This window comes from Natator depressus, chromosome 3 (genome assembly GCF_965152275.1).
Source record: "Natator depressus isolate rNatDep1 chromosome 3, rNatDep2.hap1, whole genome shotgun sequence".
In the NCBI taxonomy this organism is placed as follows: domain Eukaryota; kingdom Metazoa; phylum Chordata; order Testudines; family Cheloniidae; genus Natator; species Natator depressus.
The window spans coordinates 115,580,992-115,603,291 of record NC_134236.1 but is presented as its reverse complement, the minus strand read 5'-3'; the positions used below and the strand labels follow the sequence as shown (position 1 = coordinate 115,603,291).

At 44.3% G+C, this 22,300-nt stretch overlaps 1 protein-coding gene across 1 annotated transcript in view; it reads left to right on the top strand.

The window, feature by feature from the left end:
* SYNE1 (spectrin repeat containing nuclear envelope protein 1) overlaps positions 1–22,300 on the top strand; it is a 493,953-nt gene that overhangs the window by 446,991 nt on the left and 24,662 nt on the right. The window contains exons 130-134 of the mRNA XM_074948627.1: positions 2,006–2,168; positions 8,440–8,627; positions 10,160–10,310; positions 18,413–18,595; positions 18,949–19,086. Coding sequence (XP_074804728.1) covers positions 2,006–2,168; positions 8,440–8,627; positions 10,160–10,310; positions 18,413–18,595; positions 18,949–19,086 — 823 coding nt within the window. The remainder of the gene's footprint in view (positions 1–2,005; positions 2,169–8,439; positions 8,628–10,159; positions 10,311–18,412; positions 18,596–18,948; positions 19,087–22,300) is intronic.

Genomic DNA, 22,300 nt, shown 5'->3' with positions numbered 1-22,300 from the left:
GGATCAAAATCCCTTTGTGCTAGGCACAAACACAGAACAGAATGAGAGCTCTGTAATGATTTGCTTTTAACCTCCTAAAAGACTAGAGAGATGGACCTAAACCACAAAGTTTGGATTCAAACTTACCCAAATTTCAAGGTACTATGATCTGATTTTTTTGGAGGAATCATATAAGCTGAAGTCCTGAAAATAGCTCTGTGTGGTGCACACTTATTACATGCTCTGTTGTGAGTGGTGGAATCGCAGTTCCCCAGAAGCCCCTGCTTGGAGGCACTGTGTCTGAAGCAGGCTCTAGAATGCCAGGAGAATACATAGCAGCAGTTACTGCTGAGCCCTCTATACCAGTTGTTTTCAACCTGTGTTCATTTGCAGACCCCTAAAAAATTTCAAATGGAGGTGCCAGACCCCTTTGGAAATCCTAGACAGTTTACGGACCCCAGGGGTCCACGGACCACAGGTTGAAAACCACTGCTCTGAACAGAGTGAAGCATATACTGTCCCTATGCCAGTTCCACTCCACAAAGTAGTACGCTAGTAGGGATAGGACTGTGACTCTGCCTCTCACACACTCTCTTTGGGATTTTTAACACAACAGCACAACCCCGATATTTGTGGAGGCCAAAGGGACTATCCATAGATTCCAAGGCCAGAATGGACCATTGTGATCACTTAGTCTGACCTCCTGTATAGCACAGGCCATAGAACTTCCCCACAATAATTCCTAGAGCGTATCTTTTAGAAAAACTAGTAACCTTGATTTTAAAATTCTCAGTGATGGAGAATCCACCATGGCCTTTGGTAAATTGTTCTCATAGTTAACATCTGACCGTTCATGCTTACGGAATGTGGTTAGGTCTCTCTCATTCTCCTATCTAATGTTCTCTTGAAAAGACAGCTGATTGGTGTCCTTGGTGATTATTGTTGCACAGCAAGGTTACCAGTCCTGTTACAACCAAGAAATCATTGTGGGGGCAGATTCTGCTCTCCGTTACATACCAGTGTAAATCTGAAGTAACTGTTAAAATCCAGTGCAAGTTAGAGTAGCCCTTAAGATTGGGGAAGGTAGAAGAGTGGGTTAGTGCAGTGGCTCTCAACCTTTCCAGACTACTGCACCCCTTTCTGGAGTCTGATTTATCTTGTATACGCCAAGTTATACCTCACTTAAAAACTACTTGCTTACAAAATCAGACATAAAAATACAAAAGTGTCACAGCACACTAGTACTGAAAAATTGCTTACTTTCTCTTTTATACCATATATTTATAAAATAAATAGATTGGAATATAAATATTGTACTTACATTTCAGTGTATAATATATAGAGCAGAATAAACAAGTCATATGAAATTTTAGTTTGCATTGACTTTGCTAGTGCTTTCTGTATAGTCTGTTGTAAAACGAGTTGTGTTGATGTACCACCTGGAAGACCTCTGCATACCCCCAGGGGGACACATACCACTAGGTTAGTGTACTGAGCTCTGCTCCAGGTAAGGACAGAGCTCACTATCTCTAAGGGCGAGAGAGTTCAGTCTTTAGAACTTATAGGTGAATAAGTCTTATTAGGTGCATGTAGTTCAACACCAATGCAGGTCAATTTCATTTTGTTAATTGCAATAGCTATTTACTTGTAATCTGACCAGGTGACTACATTAGTGAAACAGAAGGCACAATTAATTTAGATGGATTTTTTTTTACACTGACCGTATTAAATACATTTTCTTTCCCCGAACCAAGCTTTGATTCCACCCGCAGAGATACGGAAGCCTATAAAATCTTGTGTGTGGCCTCTGAAAATCCTGAATTTCTGTTAATTAGAAATACTGGGTTTGGGCACTATTTATATGATTGTAGTGCTGTAAGTAGTAAGGGGAATCCCTAGATTAGCAATTCTGTTGTTTGAGTGTAAAGTTAAGTTGAATTTCTTTCCCAGTGAAAATTATACAAAAGTGATGTCTTATAAAGGCTGTTTAATGATGTGCATGTGCTCTTGTTTCTCCTTTTGGCAGGGTGAAGAAGTTGAAGGAGACCCTGGTAGCTGTGCAGCAGCTGGATAAGAACATGAACAGCTTGAGATCCTGGCTTGCTCACATTGAGTCAGAGCTGTCCAAACCCATTGTCTACGAAACCTGTGATTCCGAGGAGATACAAAGGAAACTGAATGAGCAGCAGGTAAAATACAAAATGAGGTAGAAGAGTAAAAAACCTGACACAATCACCACACTGGCAGTTGCACTATGGTGTGGGGAGACCCAAGTAAAGTATACCCTTGGGCTGCCGATATCCAGCTCAGTGTTGAAAGAAGGCACTGATGCAGAGAAGATGCCCTTAGATTTCAAGGCAGATAGTGCTTATTGCATCACTCTGGTAGAGTCTTCTGCCGGCTTTGACATTGAATCTACAAGGAGCTGCTTGACCCTGCCAGTCAGAGGTAAGGTACCATGATGTTATGTCTAGAATGTGGGTTACTTTTGTGGTTGAGGTTTTTTCTTTGTTTTTTAGTATATAATGAACTACCATCACTTCCAGAATTAAAATGAAACCACACTGTAGTGTTTGCTTTCAAGTTTTATAAGTGCTTGACATTGTCCATCTTTGGAAATGCCTTCTGATTTTGTTTTGTTTTGCAGTTCATAAACATGTTTGAGTCTCTTTGCGTGCTGAGTTGCATGCGCGATACAAAACTGATGTTTAACTTTAAGCGGATGTGCACTGTGCAAAGTCTGCACACAGTGCTGGAATGAAGCAGCTCATGCTGCAAATAGGAAAAGTGGGATGGGGCAGATACGTTTTTGTTTTTGTTTAATTTGTAGTAGTTTTTTACATTGTACTACGCTGTTAGTATGCTTCCTTTCCACTTCCATCACAACTTAGGAAAGAGTAACATCAGTTTTGCAAAGTAAGAAATACACATTTCTGTACATATTTTTGTTACTCTATGCCAGTTCTGTCTGACACACTGGGCAGAGATTCTGTTGCCTGTCACACAGCAGATTGCGTTCTCGTCAGTTATTTCCTGGCAGATTGGTCGCTGGCTGATATCAGTGCAGTTTGTGATGAGCTTGTGAAAAGCAAAATAACACCTCTCCTTAACACACAATAAAGTAGAGACATTTAATTTTTTGTGGGGAGAAAAGTACTGTAACATTTTGCAGATAATTGATTTATAAAGCATGCAGAATGACAGTGTGGTCTAGTGAATGCAGTGCAAGTCTAAAAACTAAGAATCTCCTCAGTTTTAATCCTAGCTCCTCAACTGACATACTATGTGGCTATGGGAAAAAGCCTTTTAACCTCTGTGTACATTTCACTATCTATAACATGGGATGAATAATACATACAGGACAGATATGACGAGTAGCTAATACTGTGCAGTGCTTTGAAAATGTAAAGTGCTGTACAGTGCTAAGTATTAATGTTAAAGCAGATGTTTAGAGACTTCCTGGCAGTGTACCTACATGGGCATCCCAGGGTTTGTTCTGACTCCTTTACTACTGCATTCATTCTGGGTACAGACATCAGTTGAACTCTTTATTCTCTGCAGTTCTCAGCTGTTGTTTCTGTGCAATGCTAGATGGTGGCAGTGTTCATTTTGAAGTACCAGTGGTTTCATTGGAACTCCAAAGGGGACAAACACTGGAAGTGTATTTTACCTTGTAAGCATAGTACGTTTGGCAGCTCCCTGCGAATTAATTTTTTATAACACTAACAGCAAAGAAAACATGAACTTTTAACATAAAGAAGAAAGTATTTTTATTATAGCTGTTACTAGTAATATTCATTTGGTTTTTACAACACAGGTTACCTCAGCTACCTTTTCAGCCAGTTATGTCAGCACTAGTTTTTCTTTCTGTTTGATCTGTATATTTTTCCACATTTGTTTTCTCTTAGGGACATGTTATCTCCCCAGCCCACATTGTCGCAAACTATCACTCAACTACAGATCTCAAATTTAATTAAAAATGTAGCATTGCCTGCCAGAAACTAGGGCCTGATCCCAGTTCTGTGGCTCCCACACTCTGCTTCTACTGGCTCATCAGCCAAGTCTGAGTTGGAGGGGAACACACAAAATAACTTTGCAGTTGCCCTTCTGGGGCAGTTAAAGCAGTATGACCTGAAGGAGAGTGAGTGTAACCTCACTGCAATCCTGCCAACCCTGGAAAACTAGTCAAATTTCAAAGGCCATTTTTTTTCTCTTTTTTGTTAATTAGGCCACAACAAATGTGAAACATGGCAAGGTGTTACAGAATGTCGCTTCTGTTTCCTTGCAGGTAGTGTTACTCTCCATCTTTAACCAGCCATTTGAATCAAAAGGTATAATCCAAATGTAGTCAGCAATTGGGCAGGAATTTTTCTTACACATATCCAGGAATAATAAGAGATCATTTTCACAATCTGTCTCACAAGCACCAGTAACGTGCTGAAGATAAATATGTTGAAATGACATTTCAAGATGGAACGTCAGTTCCAGTGGAAAAAGGTCATGAAAACCAAGAAGTGGAGATTAATAATATAGGATCACACCTGAGCAATGCGATTCTTGAGGATGATGCAGATGGCATACATTGATGTCATGTACCATGCATGTCCTTGGTAGTACTCCCAAGAGTTAAAACACTCTTAGGAAATACATGAGCTACAATAGTGGGGACTGCTGGTACTAGGGGCAGATCAGCAACTAAACTTTGTGAAAGTAAAAGCAGTAGAAGTAAAAGCAAATGTACAGTAAATCATTTATGGATGCAGACTGTAATTTAAAAACACTGAAGTGTTCATCTGTGGATTGATTTCTCCAAAAAGGCATTCACTAAATTCATGGCAACAACTGACTCATGTTTGAGTTCCATTTCAAAAAGGTGATTCAGAGGTTATGCTATGGGCAGACAAATAATACAGCTGAGGCAGTCACAAGGGAGGAGGCAAGATCTATGTTCATTTAACCAAACTTGTGCAAATGGTTGGTTCTGTATTCGCTGGTCCCTATGTAATCTAGAATTCCAAGGCCACAAAATTTACTGCAAAATCCATACCATGGTGTGGAATTGTACTAAAAAAAATCCGTTTTCAGTTTGTTTGGTTGTTTTAATTGGCTTTTAGCCCCTAGCATTGCAGAGAAAACCTTGAAAATGTGGCTTACTGCAACCCATGCATCTTTCTTTTCTTGAGCCTGCAAGCGTCCTGAAACAATGACTCTGAGAGGTGTGGTCTGAATAGGGTATGAAATCTGAAACCTAAAGATGACAATTAAAAAGTCAACAATGTTAACTATTTTACTGATGATCGTCACAGGAAAAACACCCAGTAAATGTGACTATCCTAGCTGCAGGCTCTCTGGAAAATGTAATATTAAAATAAATAGTACAAGTGCTATCGAACTGACTCTTTCATTCATTTTCACTAAAAAGCTCCATTTTTAAAATAAAGCTGCCAAAGAATTTCCAGTTTGCTTTAACAGTGTTACAGAATGTTGGGACATTGCCAATCTTGATTTTAAAATTGCCAGTGATGGAGACTCCAACATGATCCTTGGTAAATTTTTCTAGTGGATACCCTGACTCTTAAAATTTATACCTTATTTCCAGTCTGAATTTGTCTAGCTTTAACTTCTAGCTATTGGATCATATTATACATTAGTCCACTAGATTGAAGAGCCCATTGTCAAATATTTGTGCCCCATGTAGGTACCTATAAACTGTGTTCAAGTCATCCCTTAACCTTCTTTTTGTTCGACTCAAGGAGCTCAATCTATTTAATTTATCACTATAAAGCATGTTTTCTAATCCTTTAATCATGTCTTGTGACTCTTCTCTGAACCTTATCAACATCCTTTGTGAATTATGGACACCAGAACTGGACACAGTATTCCAGCAGCAGTCACACTGGTGCCACATCCAGAGGTAAAATAACCTCTCTACTGCTACTGAGGATTCCCCAGTTTATGCATCCAAAGATCACAGTACAATAGCCTTTTAGCCACTGCATTGCACTGAGAACTCTTGTTCAGCTGATTGTCCACCCCAACCCCCAAATCGTTTTCCCAGGATAGAGTCCCCCATTGTGTAAGTATGGCCTACATTCTTTGTTCCTAGATGTATACATTTACATTTAGCCATATTAAAAAGCACGTTGTTTGCTTGTGCCCAGTTCACCAAGCAATCTAGATTGCTCTGTATCAGTGACTTGTCCTTTTCATTATTTACTATCCCTTTAACTTTTATGTCATATGCAAACTTTATCAATGCTGGTTTTATATTTTCTTCTAGGTCATTGATAAAAATGTTAGATAATGTAGGGTCAAGAACCGAGCCCTTTAGGATGCCAGTAGAAATACACTCACTTGATGGTGATTCCTCATTTACACCTATATTGTGAAAGCTATCATTTAGCCATTTTTAATCCATTGAATCTGTAGAATGTTAATTTTGATATAGTTCTAGTTTTTTAATCAAAATGTCATGTGGTTCCAAATCAAAGCACTACATTTCATATTAAAGATGTACTGATAGATAGATAGATAGATATGAGCTACTGCTGCCCCACCTGCAGAACATGTCAAGAGACACCCTCTTGACTTACCGAAGAATAGCATTAGACGGGAACACAATATAGCAGAGTGAATGCCCACAGTGCAGTGGAACTTATTTATTTTTCTTGCCATTATTATTATTATTATCCTTCAGTGTGACATCATAGGTATGGGTGGTTGTTGTTGTTGTTGTTGTTTTTTAAGAAATATCCTTCACAGCATAAAAGATACTTAAGCATGAAAAGGGGAAAGCTGTGGTCTAAAACAGGGACGGGCAAACTTTTTGGCCTGAGGGCCACATTGGGTTTTGGAAATTGTATAGCGGGCCGGTTAGGGGAGGCTGTGCCTCCCCAAACAGACAGGCGTGGCCCAGCCCCCGCCCCGCTTCTGGCCCCCTGACGGCGCCCCCCCAAGACCCCTGCCCCATCCAACCACCCCTTCTCCCTGTCCCCTGACTGCCCCTGGAACTCCTGCCCCTGACTGCCCCCCGCAACCCCATCCAACTCCCCCTCCTTCCTGACTGCCCCCCTGGGACTCCTGTCCCCATTCAACACCCCTCCCATTCCCCACGCTCTGACCAACCCCCCCACTCACTGCCCCCCGAATTCCCTTGCCCTCTATCCAGCAACACGCCCCCTTCTCCCTGCCCCCTTACTTTGCTGCCTGGAGCACCGGTGGCTGACAGCGCTACAGCTGCACCGCCCGGGGCTGGAGCCAGCCATGCACCGTGCAGCACAGAGCACCGGGTCAGGCCAGGCTCTGCAGCTGCGCTGCCCCAGGAGCTCACAGCCCCGCCGCCCAGAGCATTGGAGCCCATAGAGGCTCCAATGCAGACACATGTCAACCTCATCATGTCTGTTCATATATTCTCTCCCAGCGAGACTCCTACAGGCATTCAACGTGTGCTAACACCATCATCATCATCATCATATGTATTACAGTAGTGCCTAAGGACCAGCCAAAAACAGGGCCCCTCTGTGCTAGGCACCCAACAAACACTGTACAGTAGGTGGTCCCTGCCCTGCAGAGCTTACAGTCTAAACAGCCAAGACAGACGCAGACTGCTTAGAACACATAAGCAGAGGGAACAATGTGATGGTAACAAATGGCTTGTTAGTTTCAACAAGGGGCTGAGCTAAATGGAAGGAAAAGGAAAAGAGGGTGATGGGGATGTGGGACAGGTGTGGAGTGACGCTGAGGTGAAGAGACTGTACCACAGGGGTAGGGTTGGAGCAAACACCAATCAGCACAGGGTTGATAAAATCCAGTCAAAACTGTAGTAGGTTCTCCGAAGGTCCAAAGGTCCTTGTGTTGGCTGTTTCTGCTCCTATCAGCTGGAGTTTCTGACTGGCTCCTCTGCAGTTTTCTCCCAAGCCCATGTGGTGAGGGGCAGGTGGGGCACATCTGGATCCTAGAGCCCCCAGTGTGTGTGTCCGAGTCTTTCACCCCCTGTTCAATAGTCCCTCCTTTGCCTGCTTCTGTCCCTGTTGGCTGCCACTTTTTTCTCTTTTGAACTTCTGTTTTATGTTCTTGGGGGGAGGGGGAGAAGAAAACTGGGAAAGTAAACAGTTCCATTGTAATATGGCAGTGGTGAGAAATGCTGATGAGACAAAAATTTCATTGGCTGTCATGAAGCTATGACAGTTTACACCAGCTGCGGATTTGTCCTCTATCTGCAGGCTTTCTCAAGTACTGGATAGCTCTGTACTATCGTCTACTGCTACTAACTTACTTGTTTATTGGTAACATTGCAGCAACGCCCTTGTAGGTTGGGCATTTTAATACTCATTCAACCTGATTCTTGTAAGCTTGCCTGACTTTTTATTTTATATGATTTTTAATAGTGTATTAAATGGCATATTTTCAAAGAGCACATGGTTTGGCTTACATATTTAAGCTTTGATTTCTTGACTGCAGGAACTCCAAAGGGACATAGAGAAACACAGCACTGGAGTTGCATCTGTTCTCAACCTGTGTGAGGTACTTCTCCATGACTGTGATGCTTGTGCCACAGAAACAGAGTGCGACTCCATCCAGCAGGCCACCCGGAACCTGGACAGAAGATGGAGAAACATCTGTGCAATGTCAATGGAAAGGCGACTTAAGTAAGTACAAAATACTCCTAAAACCCAAGAGGTTCTCCAGATGTTTCAATCTGGGAAAAAAACGTTGCTATTTCTCAGATATTCACTTACCTGAGAAAATATTCTCCATATTTAAAAGCAGACTTCGTCCCACAACTTGCAAGGAGATCTACACAAGCAGGACTCTGCATTTGTGTGGAACGAGATTGATGTCACTGGGGTTATGTACAGTCCCAAAAGTCTGTCCATTGAATTGCAGGATCAGGACTCAAATTACATTTCTGCTACATGTATAATTATAACAACATTGCTTTTTCATCAGCTGAAACGTTTTTTTTTCAGTGACTTATTTCATGTTTTAAAAATACATTGTTACAAAAACGTATTTGCAGTGGATATTCTTAAAACTAGATTTTTTTTACTGATGAATGCAAAAGAATGTCACCACATCCTTATGTTAATTCCAAGTAATTTATGACAGATATACTTAGTCATTTTAATGTTGGTTTTTAAAAATACCAATACACTACCTCCTCCTGGTTGAGTTACCCTGGAAAATTTAACAATTCATGCTGCAACATTTCGGTTTCCTATAGGAATGGTTTGATTCTACAGTTGAATGTTGTCTCTAGAACAGCAGTTCTCAAACTGTAGCAACCCAAGGACCCCCATTTTGATTTTAAATTTTTCGCGGACCCCCAAGCTGGCTTCTGATTTTCCCCAGGGGTGCTCAACTCCCACTCAGCCCCAGGCCCCGCCTCCACTCCACACCTTCCCCCAAGACCCCACCTTTGCCCCTCCTCTTCCCTGCCTCTTTCCTCCCTCAAGCATGCACTGTCCCTGCTCCTCCCGTCCCTCCCAGCACCTCCTGCATACTGCTGAACAGATGTACTGCAGCATGCAGGAGGCACTGGGAGGGAGGAGGAGGTGTTGATCAGTGGGGCCGACAGGGAGGTGGTGGAATCTCCTTCCTTAGATATTTTTAAGGTCAGGCTTGACAAAGCCCTGGCTGGGATGATTTAGTTGGGGATTGGTCCTGCTTTGAGCAGGGGGTTGGACTAGATGACCTCCTGAGGTCCCTTCCAACCCTGATATTCTATGATTCTATTCTATGACAGCCCCAAACATGACTCTCGGACCCCCCTGGAGCCGGACATGACTTGTGGACCTCGTGGAATACCCTTGTGGACCCCAGTTTGAGAACCACTGCTCTAGAACATTCGACTAATTGGAGTTTTTATACAAAGGACTACATTTTGGCAAATGGCCAAATTTTAAGAACTCCTATTACAGCTCATAATGTTCTTTTTATACCAATTGTAAATGAGGATTTGCAGCACACACAAAAAAACATTGCTGTCTTATTCCAGCTTAAACTGGAATCAGCCAGCCATTTATGTTGTCCATTTATCAACCTTGCAATCAAGGCTTGGTTAAGAGCCAGTTATTTTTCAGTGCAGCCCTGATTCCCTATTGTAGCTTATGATCAGGCAGAACGATGCAGTCAAATGACCTCAAATCTAAACATACCCTAATTTTCCATTTTGTCGCAGAATTGAAGAGACGTGGCGACTGTGGCAAAAGTTCTTAGATGACTATTCTCGCTTTGAAGACTGGCTGAAAATTTCAGAGAGGACAGCTGCCTTTCCTAGCTCCTCTGGTGTGCTGTATACGGTTGCCAAGGAAGAGCTAAAGAAATTTGAGGTAACTTATTATGTTTGAAATTTAATATCTTCAGATCCTATTACAGCAGCCAGCTGGTTCTCCTTTCAGTACATAAGCTGCTCAATACAGACACATGATACAGAAGAGTTGATGATTTTGCAGCTGTCCCCACTAGCATTTTTTAAGAAAAAAAATTAGAGGCTATAGATATATGGATATATAGATATAGGAAAAGACATACTAGGTCATCTAGTCTCTCACTGTATCAATGCAGGATTGTTCCTTACAGTGCATTGTCCAGGGTTCTGTCCAATGTAATTTTTAAATGTCCCAAATCCTTCTACACTTTCTCTTTGAAGACTATATACACCCTAAATATTTTCTTTTCCTATAGTTCATCCCATTGCTCCTGGCTGTAATTTCTGGTATTGTACCACCTTAAATAACTCCTCTCCTTTTTCATATTTACACTCTTCAGATATTTGCAAAGTGTTACCACATTCCCATCTTAGATCCTGATCCTGCAAACACTTACACTCACAAGTAACTTTACGCGTGTGAGTATTCGCTTTGATATCACTCGGACAACACACAAGCTAAATGTTTAGCATGTGCATATGTGTTAGCAGGGGTGGGGCCTGAGCTGGGGCTTAGCCGTGTTGTAGTTATTTAACTCATCGGTGTTTGTGACTAGTAACATACTGGACAGAGTGTATGTGTGGTGTGCAAATAAATGGAACTCTCTGGGGGTTGTTCAGGTGAGTTAGTTTCAGTTTTCTTTCCTAATTGTGAACACAAGAAAATAAACTCTTTGGGCTTAGGCTTTGGAATGCTTCAGCCAGGCTCAGTTTTTATTACCTGTGTACAAACCTCTGGAAGCTATGGTCATTATTGAAACACTGACAGGCCTCTTAATTATAGTGAAGCCGAAGGCTACAGGAGGATAATCATGTAAAGGTTGAGATTTATCTGGAAAAGCAATATTCTGTTTGCAGTCCTGCCCATTTGTTCCATCCTCCCTCCGTTCAGTGACCAGAGTCTAAATCATGTTTAGTGAGTTACTGTAAATGAGAGACTACATGCATATCTCAGCTGTCTCCTATGATCACAGCTGACCTGACTTTGCCCTAAGCCTGTTTGTCTATGCTCTCTCACTGTGTTAGCCTTTATATACTGACCTTTACCTTCCAACACACACCACAGTACTCTCACACAGACATATGGAGCTTAGACTGCAGACAAGGACCATAGTTTTTAGTCTAGTACTCCTGTTTAAATTGGTACATCTACATGTACATACAGCTACTATCATCTCAAAGTAGGGATGTAAGTCCAAAATTAGTGTTCATGTGGGGGCAGCCCTGACCAGAGGTAGAAAATTGAGTTCCTTCAGATTGTAACTGTACTTTTTTCCTAATTTTATTCTCCTATCCATCCCACCAATAAGATTAAAATCTTTAAGAACTTTAGCAAAGCACATTAGAAGGTTTCAGTTATTCAGTATGTCATGAGCTCCATTGTACAAAATCACACGGTAGTCCAGTATTTCACTGAGGCTGTAATGCAAAGAGGAACATAAGCAAATGAATTACTGCATAGCTGAACTGAACATTGGAAAACATATATAATTGCTCTTTTGCTAAACAAGACTTGATAATAGGTGAGGTGGCATTGTAAATTTACACAGAGTTGTAGATTACAAGGTTTTAAATCTTCTGAGTTAGTAAATCAGTGGTCAGACTGATGCCTCTTCCATGAGAGAGTGTGCTTCTGACTCCAATTACAGAACCGCGTGTTGGTTGCTTTCTTCTTTCATTGGCATTTAAACAAAGAGAGTAATTATAGTGACAAGGACCCTTCGGTGTATTTGGTTGTTTTAGACTAGCTCCTTGAGCTATCCCTGTGGGTTCATTGCACAAAAGTGCTTATTTTCATTTTTAATTAACATGCATTCTGGCAAGTGACAGGATTGAGGCAATATGCATCTACATAGCTGATGCTGATTTTGTATTCCGGTCCACTAGCATATTTGTTTTCCAGTGCTATCATTTCTCTCCCTCCTCCTATCCTCATAGTCACTTTTTCTTCTTTGAGTGCTTGTTCACGTCCATTCCACATTAGGTGTGTGTGTGCCGTGTGCACGAGCGTTGGAAACTTTTTCCCTTAGCGGCTCCCGTCGGGTCAGCGGGGGGCCCCCTGAGTGGCGCCACTGCATCGTGCATATATACCCCCTGCCGCCCGACCCCCTCCAGTTCCTTCTTACCATCCGTGGCGGCGTTGGAACAACCTCTCTCTCTCATATGAGAGCAGTTCCTTAGCCTTTCTCAGAGTTAGATAGCTGTTATCAGTTATCAGAGTAGCAGCCGTGTTAGTCTGTGTCCGCAAAAAGAAAAGGAGGACTTGTGGCACCTTAGAGACGAATAAATTTATTTGAGCATAAGCTTTCGTGACCTACAGCTCACTTCATCGGATGCATCAGTTAGTTAGCATACCTTCGTTGTGGACACTTAAGTGATTAGGTGCTTGGAGACTTCCAGTACCCGCCCCGGGCCGTGGGGCATGCCGCAGGCCCAAGGGTTTAAGGCTTGTGCCACGTGCCGCAAGCCTGTGCCAGTTCGTGACTCATGTCTAAGTTGCCTGGGGGAAGAGCATCAGACTGAGTGGTGTAAGATTTGCAAGGTGCTCAAGCCAAGAACAAAGAAAGAAAGAGACTTTCGTTTGAAGCAGTTGTTGATGGAGGCCGCATTGCAGCCACCGGGCCTGGAGCGCCCGACGTCTGCTCTGGTTTCCTCAGTGCGTAGTGCCCCGGAGCCGTCGAGAGACCCAGCATGGGCTAAACATAGAAAGCTATCGGCCCCAGAGCACCAGACTAGGCCCCAGCACTGCTTGACCTCCCGGGTGCTGCCCATGGCATAGCCAAAAGGAAGGCGCAGACGTTCCCCTCATAGGAGGCCGGCGCTTTCCAAGGTCCTGAGCACCGATAAGAGCGGGAAGGCTGCTGTACCAGCACTGGCATCGGTGGCTTCGGCACCATGAGTCCCACTGAGCTCAGGCCTAAGTGAGCTCAGTGTGGACAATGAGCTCGAGGACATAATGGATCAGCTCTCCACACCTGGCACCTTTGAGGTGGCGAATGACCTCATTGAGCTGTCAGCGACGAGCCCCCTCCTGTGCAGGGAGAATCCTCCGGCACTCATGCCATGGGTGCCATCGAGGGATAGACCAGCTGGACCAGTGTGCCATTCGAGGACACCGTCCCAGAGTTGGTCCCAGTTGAGCTCCGCAACTGCAGACTCCCAGTTACCCACGGCTCAGAAGGAAGTCGCGGTACTGGGAGTGCGTCGGCGCAAGGAAGTAACGGAAGGGGCACGACGCTCTCCAGCACCAATTAGAGACCGGCACCGGGAGCAGTCGAGATGGCCCTCACCAGAGGACTCAGGGCTTGTGGTTCGGAGCAGAGCAGTCGCTCCATATCAATGTGAAGGAGCTCAGGGCAGTTCGTCTAGCCTGCCAGACCTTTCACACCACTCTGAGTGATCACTGCATGACAGTTCTGACAGACAACACTACTGACATGTTTTATATAAACAAGAAAGGCGGGGCCCATTCCTCGCCGCTCTCCTCCTCTGGGACCTTTGTATAGTTCACGCCATTCACCTCGAGGTGTCGTATCTCCTGGGGGTGCGAAACGAGCTGGCAGACTACCTCAGCAGGTCGTATCACATGCATGAGTGGACGCTCAGAGTGGACGTCATGCTTTCGCTCTTCCACGGGTGGGGGTTTCCCCAGGTAGACCTGTTTGCCACTAGGGTCAACACCCAGTGCCCGCGGTTCTGCTCGTTCCAGGGCCACAGCCCTGGCTCAGTCGCAGACGCGTTTGCGATCCCGTGGGGAGGGGGCTTAATGTATGCCTTTCCCCTGCTCCCCTTGGTACACAAGGTCCTGCCCAAGGTACGCAGGGACAGGGCGGCGATGTCCTCATTGCCCTGGCATGGCCCTGCCAGCACTGGTACACATCGCTCCTAGAGATATCGGTGGAGGCCCCAGTAGTCCTGCCCCTACACCGGGACCTCATTACACAGGACGGCGGGCGGCTTCTCCACCCCGACCTACAGTCACTGCACCTGATGGCATGGAAGCTCTGTGGCTAAACACTTGGAGAGCGAGTGCTCCCTTCCAGGGCAGCAGATTCTGCTTGGCAGTAGGAAGCCCTCTACCAGGGCTACCTATATGGCCAAGTGGAAAAGTTCTTGTGTTGGTGTGAGCCTTGACGAGTGCAGCCCTGCCAGGCCCTGGTGCAAGCCATTCTAGAGTACCTCCTGCACCTCAAGCAGCAGGGGCTGGCCCCGTCCTCACTCAGGCATCTGGCGGCCATCTCCGCCTTCCATCCAGGGTTTTCAGGGGGGCTCGGTGTTTTCCGACCCAGTGGTGGGACAGTTCCTTAAAGGATTGGAGAAGATGTTTCTGTTCTCACGCCCCGCAGTCCCTCCATGGAATCTTAACTTGGTCCTCTCTAAGCTTATGGGACCCCCTTCTGAGCCCCTTGCTACCTGCTCCCTCCTCCACCTTTCCTGGAAGGTGGCATTTCTGGTGACCATTACCTCAGTAGAAGGGTGTCTGAGCTGAGGGCTCTCACCTCTGAGCCACCGTATACAGTGTTTCACAAGGATAAGGTGCAGCTCCGGCCGCACCCCAAGTTCCTCCCTAAGGTGGTCTCGCAATTCCTTTTGGGACAGGATATTTGTCTGCCGGTGTTTTTTCAAAACCCCATATGGACCCAAGTCACCGCAGCCTGCACACCCTGGATGTGCGTCGAGCTTTGGCGTTCTATTTGGAGCACACCAAGCCCTTTCGCAAATCCGTGCAGCTGTTCATGGCTGTAGCTGAGAGGATGAAAGGCCTCCCGGTGTCAGCGCAGCAGATCTCTTGGATTACAAGCTGCATCCAGGCATGCTCTGAGCTCACAGGTGTTCCGGCCCCGGCAGTCACGGCCCACTCTACCAGGACGCAAGCGACTTCCACTGCTTTCCTGGTCGTTCACGTCCATTCCACCACCCACCCTCCTACCCCTCTGTCAGAGTCGCCAGCTAGAAGGAACCGGAGGGGGTCGGGTGGCAAGGGTATATATGCACGGCGCAGTGGCGCCACTCAGAGGGCCCCCCACCGGCCCGACGGGAGCCACTAAGGGGATAAGTTTCCGACGCTCATGCACACGGTGCCCGCACACCTAATGTGGAATGGACGTGAACAGCACATCTCGAAGAACAACAGTTACGAGAAGGTAAGTAACTGGTTTTTTTTGCTGCCTCATGCTACACCATGCAGACTTGCACAACTGTGATCTGGAACCAAAGCCAATTCACTTCTTTATCATTTCCTTTAAATTGCATGTGTCCCAAATAGAGCTGAGTGAAATATTCAACACATTTAGCCCTTTTCTCTGTTCGTGAGTCATCAGCAAAACAAATTTTGCTTTTGAGAAATTCAACAATAAATTTGTGAACAAATTCAAGCCTACAAAGTGCTCACCAGGTTCTTACTATGACTTGCTTTTTGAGAATTTGCTATTCACACAGTGTGATTGATCATCTAAGTCACATGGTACTGTTTCTGTTCCCAAATTGGTTGACTGAAACTTTTATAACCCAAATGTGCCCATTACTTTGGGGTATGGTCATTTATTAGGGTTACTCTTCTGTGGGGTGGGTCTGTAATTCTATCAATGTACTGCTTGTGTCACTTGTGCTCTTATACAAAGCTCTGCTTCTCCCTTCTGCAAGTCCCCTCCCAATGGAGCTATCCTGCAGGACCTAGGCTCCGCAGAGCTGGGTTTTTCCAGCCCCAGAATCAGACGAACACACACACACTAACAGAGCACGTCTGAAGAGGACCGGGTCAATCAGCACTCCCAAGCTGACCCCTTATATATCCCTGGACTCAGGAGGCTGGGTCAAGCAGCACTTTCAAGCTGCCACCCTCAGAAGCCCTTGGATTCAACAGGCTGGGTCGAGCAGCACCTCCGAGCTGTCACCCTCATATGCCATGGGCATCGCACCGGCATAGAGTTTGCCTGAGCAGGCTGGGTCGAGCAGCACTTCCAGTCTGCCACCCTCCTATGCCCCTGGCTCAGCAGGCTGTGTTGAGCAGCACTTCCAAGCTGCCACACTCATCTGCCCCAGGTTCAGCATGTCCCTGTCCCCACTTTCACATTGCAATTGTTCTGGTAGTAACCCACTTGATGGGCAAACCCCACAGGATTTTTGGGTGCTGCAGGAATCTTTAGCTTAGGTCTGAGGAGTGTTGCTGAAGAGCGAATGGGGAAGCCAAAATACACCCACGAGGGGGGGAGAGAGAGAGAAGCAACCAGCTTAACCGTGAAAGTTATTTATTGCCAGGTAATAACCATACAAGGGGAGCCAAACAAACAAAGCAGTTATAATACTAAATCTAACTTAAATTTGATTATAAAAGTCAGGTTTAGAAAACTATAACTGATCACACAAGTCAGGGTCAGAAGGTCATACCTACAGAGAGAGAGTGAGAGCTGGGTTCTCACCACGCCGTGAAGCTTGAATCAATCGGGGTTCCCAGGTGGTGGTGGTGGTGGTTGCTGAGGGTCTGGAGTACTGGAGACAGGCAGAGCCCCCAGCACAATCAGTCAGGAGAAGATGAAGTCCCAATAGGACTGATGCAGATTTTGGATCCAGGCATCAGAGCACTTACTTGAGCATGGGGAGGGATTTTTGTCGGGAAAGAACAGTAGTTCAAGGGAGAACACTAGATTCATTTATGGGTAAACTGGTGGCTCAAAATAGTACACCAAAGTTGGTTTGTTCAGGCTAGACAATAGGAACTGCTCATTCCTGGCTATGGGTGGTGTTCCTTTGAAGGAGCTCGCAATGCAATTAGGCAGCTTCAGTATTTTGGATACCAATAAAGGATTTATTACTAGAATTTCTCTGATAACTACTGAGCTGGGTGTGTGCAAGCTTTGGTTCGTTAACATCTGGAGCAGAGATCCCCCAGAGTTCAGTGCGGTTCTTGCCTTGAAATCTCTGTTCTCCATTCTGTATGTTAATGGGGTTGCCTCCCTGTCCCATCCTTGATACAAATGAGGCTAGGGGAGTTTCTCTAATCCTGTTACTCTTGTTGGGAGAGGTTTAGGTGTGTCTTCCCCTGCCTTTTCGTTGCTTTTTGTAAGTCTGTCTTCTGATCGGCTTTGGTTCAAGCAAAGGCTCGGGGGGTGGGGAGGGAGGGTCTTTCTTAAGTCAGACAGGCTGGGTACTGCCCCCTGGTTCCCCAAGAACACAGAGCTGATAGGTAACAAGTAGGATTTGAATAAGTCACATGTGGCCTGGCCGTTTGCTCAAACACAGATTTGTATAAATATTCACAAAACTTTCTCTCTCTGTGACTGTGGAAATAAAAATGGCTTTCATACCTGTCATACTGAAGATAAATAAAAGGTGCCTGAAATACTGTCAAAGCAAACTCACAATTATTATTCATATGAAGACTTTTCATCATCTGCCAAGTGGTAGTGACTTGAGAAAGTCTCAGCGTCTGCCAAGTCATTATGACTTGAGAAATCTTATAAAACCATAGAAATTTTTGCTTTGACATCTTTAAAAATTTGACATCACCATTTACAGTGCTTGTTTGTTTGTAACCCACTGAAATTTTATTAGTCAATACCACAGGCAACCCTCTACTATAACATTTTAAGAGACCTTTAATCTCTTTCAGAATTTACATCCTCCATATTCTAAAATATGCAGGTAAAAGATTGGACAGCCAAGAAAGGACAGTACCTCATTCTTGGAATAAAACTGTGTTTGCTGCTGTCATTGTGACAGGAGCATTCTCACTGAAATGCTTGGTCCTTACTGCCATTTATTGATTTTGTAAACAGCAACATTTTCTCTTCGCTCATCCCAATCAAAAGGCCCCAATCCTACAATCAGGTCAGTACCAGCAAATGTTTGCACCCATGTTGGAGTCTATATGGTTCCCCAAAGGGTCTGCCCATACAGATCCAATTTCAGGATTGGAGCCAAAGACAAGAACAATCTGAGACTATTTACCAGTTGCAGGAGCTGACACTCTGATAGTGTCTTTTGTTGTTTCCACTGTTATTTTAGGCCTTCCAACGGCAAGTGCATGAAAGTCTGACACAGCTGGAACTGATTAATAAACAGTACCGCCGCCTGGCCCGAGAAAACCGCACTGACTCTGCTTGCAGCCTCAAACAGATGGTCCATGAAGGGAACCAGAGATGGGACAACTTACAAAAGCGAGTCACTTCCATCCTGCGCAGGCTAAAAGTATTTCTCCATTTTCAAGCCATTCTCTTTCAGAACTAGACTGTATGCATGGAGGGTATTGTGAGCTTCTGACTCCTCAAGCCCATGCAAGTTTTCTCTTTGGCTGGGTTATTTAAATTTTATTTTGATGATTTCATGGGTGCTCTGTCTAAAGTAGTTAAGTAATACATTGCAGGAAGATGTAGAGTTGGACCTGGGTGCCCTAATTCCCCTTAGAAGAGAAGAACAAGAATTCTTGCAGCTGAACTTTTGTAACTGTTCTCTTCGATCAGACTCAGAAGATAGGGAAGTGAAAACTAACTTTTGTGGAAGCTTCACATTGTTTCAGTTGTTTTCCCCTTTTGCTTTTTCAGCATTTTATTGGCCAGCGCGAGGAATTTGAGGCAGCACGTGACAGCATTCTGGTCTGGCTAACAGAGATGGATCTGCAGTTGACCAACATTGAACATTTCTCAGAGTGCGATGTCCAAGCAAAGATAAAGCAACTCAAGGTACAGGGGGCCACCCCGTCTATGGCATCAAAAATATCCAAATAGGAAATGAGAGTGTAAGAAATGTTCCATAAATAGTGTTATGTGATTAAAACCTTTATTCCCAGGACATGGGCTCAGCCCCAGTCAATCAATGGAACCATCGCTCTTTATAGAGCATGGTCTATACGCTGATGAGTTCTTTGATGGCTGCTGAGTCCAGTGTGCGAGTGACAGTCCTGTACATAGGTAGGCCACACCCATGCACTAGCAATGCTCTGAATCTGAGCAACAGATTCTTTCCTCCTCTGATACCACTCATTACAGAGCTTGACCCAGTCCACCTCGCAATGCCTCATTCCATCTACAAGCTGTCTCCACCAACCAGAGCGGTATTCTGCACTCCTTTCCCAATCATCCACAGAGATTCCAAAGGATACTACATCATCTTTGTAAGCATCCCGAAATCTGCACAGCAGTCTGCCTCTCTTTCTAGACCCTTCACAAGCTTCAGAGTACAGCACACTCTTTGGGATCCTGTAATCCGGCATTTGCTTGGCATGTCTAAGCCACCTGATTCTTTTCTTACTAATCAGTCTTCCCATTAATGATATACCAGCATGATTTAACACTTCCACATGTGTCACCCTGTCTTGCCATCTTATTAGAAGAATTTTATGCAAGCATCTGATATGAAAGCTGTTTATTCTTTTGATATGTTTGGCATAAGTCGTCCATGTATCTGAGCCATATAGAAAGGTGGATTAAACACATATCTCATAAATACGGATTTTCACTTTAGTTAACAATTAGTTATTGTTCCAAACTCTGTCTTGCAAAAGACCAAGATTCCTAGCTGCTTTGCCGATTTTACTAGTCAGCTCCACATCCAGATCTACATTGCTGGTAACAGTAGAGCCAAGGTGGCAAAATTGGTTAACAACATCCATACAAATAAAGTGATATCTGGAACTGGTTCTGAAGAGCCTTGGTGCGTGATAAGTCTTCTTCAAGCTTATTGCTAGCCCAGAGATTTTGCATGAATCAGAGAACTTGGTAATAAGATGTCGTAGGGCATCAACAATTTGAGCCACAAGGGCTGCATCACATGCAAACAACAGGTCCTTTATGATATTTCCTTCACCTTCATCTTAGCTCTGAACCTTGCAGTGTTAAACAAACCTCCATCAGGTCTAGTGCTAAGATAGACACCCTCTCAAACATCATGGAACACATGTTGAAACAGGAATGAGAAGTAAATATTAAACAATATACAAGCCAGTACCTAGCTCTGCTTCACTCCATTGTTGAAGTTCAATGAGTCAGACTCTTGTTTTTCATACATTATAGTTGCCTTCGTGCCATTGTGTAAGAATTTCACAAAGTTTAGCAATATAGGTGGACAAGCAAGCTTCTTCAGAACAATGTAAAGCCCTGACCGACTAACCATTTCAGAGGCTTTTGTTGAATCTATGAAAACCATGTACAGTTTAATACGCTTCTCTCTGTACTTTTCCTGCAGTTGTCTTACAGAGAAGACCATGTCTATGGTAGACCTTCCTTAGTGGAAGCCACACTGGCTTAGAGGATAGATTCTCTAAGCTAAAGTTTGAAGTCTAGGTAAAAAAATACAGTTTAAGATTTTTTTTAACAATATTAAGAAGAGATATACCTGTGTGGTTATTACAATCACTTCTGTCTCCTTTGTTTTTAGAGAGTTGGATGAAACGAGCATCCTTAAAATATTGTAGAACAGTTTTTTCCTTCCAAGAGAGTAGCAATAACTCATTTAATCTTTGCAGCAAGTCTTTTCACATTTGTAGATTTCAGCAGAAACAGATCCTGAAGCTTTGTTTTTGGGAACCTTTTTGGATGCTTTGGTCAAGTTCCTCTACTGTAGCCTTGGCATCCAGCAAACTTCAAACCCAGGAAATTTGTCTGGCACACATTGGCCTACTACAGACTCCCTTGAGTATATCATTCCATGTGCTCAATCCACCTCACCCATTGCTTTCCTTTATCTGTTATGATATTGCCATCCTGATCTTTCAGCAGAGCTGTCTTGTTCTTTATCGGCTCAATGGCTTTTCTAATGCCCTCATACAACCGTTTACTGTCACCTGTGTCAGCTGCCTGTTGGATACTGCCACAGAGACCCAACCAAAATTCTTGAGCACAGATCCTGGAAGCTATCCAGGAGTCAAAGTCCAAATATTCCAGCAAGCAATTCTATTTGTAAAAACAGTTGAGCCAGGATGTAAACAATGAGACAGGGCTTGTCTGACCCACCTTTTCTAGGGCCACCCTCACTTGAGGCAAGCAGGCCATCCCTAAACTGGGCTGCTTGGAAATCTTGTTAGCTGCCCCACGGCCCTTATGCCTCTTTCAGATCCCTGCGACCATCTTGTCAAGACCTTCAGTGCATATGCCTAGACAAAGCTATGGAGGAGCAGAGGCTGCCATAGACATGTCACCCTCCCCACTTTAGATCACTGAGCCAGAATCCAAAGTCAGAACGAGTCTGGACGTTCAGGGGCGGAGGTTATATCTTCTGCCAGAGAGCAAACTACACAGAGCTGTTAACTGCCCGTGGCTTCAGCATGAGCACATTTTCTATCAGGGTGAGATCCCATAGCCTTTCTTCCACCACGAAGCACATCCACGAGGCAGTGGAGGATGCAGTTTAATGTCATGCCTAGGACATGAGCTTAGCCCCAGTAGTGACACTACAGAACAAGATTATTAGAGAGTGCTAGGGTTCAGTGAGAGAGAAAAGGTAGGCCCACCTGTGGTTGCATGGGTGGCAATTAAAGATGGGTTTTTAAAAAAGCATAGGGGATAACCTCAGTGCTCTGATTTTTCCTCTCTCGATAAAATCATTTCCAGTGGCAAGGTTATATGTGTTATGTCCTGCCCTGTTTGTGCGTGGTTTCTGCTCTACCACAATGTGACTCATTATTTGCTGAGTGCTCTGGAACATCTGCAGTGTAAGTGGCACTACATAAAACAGCTTGTTAGTATATGTTAGCATAGCTTTAGAATCTGCATCCATTCTAACCACCTTATCTACCTAAGCCTTTCAAAACTCTCAGGAATGGCTTGTTCAGAGGACAGTCCTCTTCCCAAATACAGCACAGGAAATCATGAGATTTGCTGGGTAGAACTTTAAGTGCTACTTCATTAGCTTGTATGGCAAGGGAATGCTGAGTTGCACCATCAAATTTTGCTTACCCTG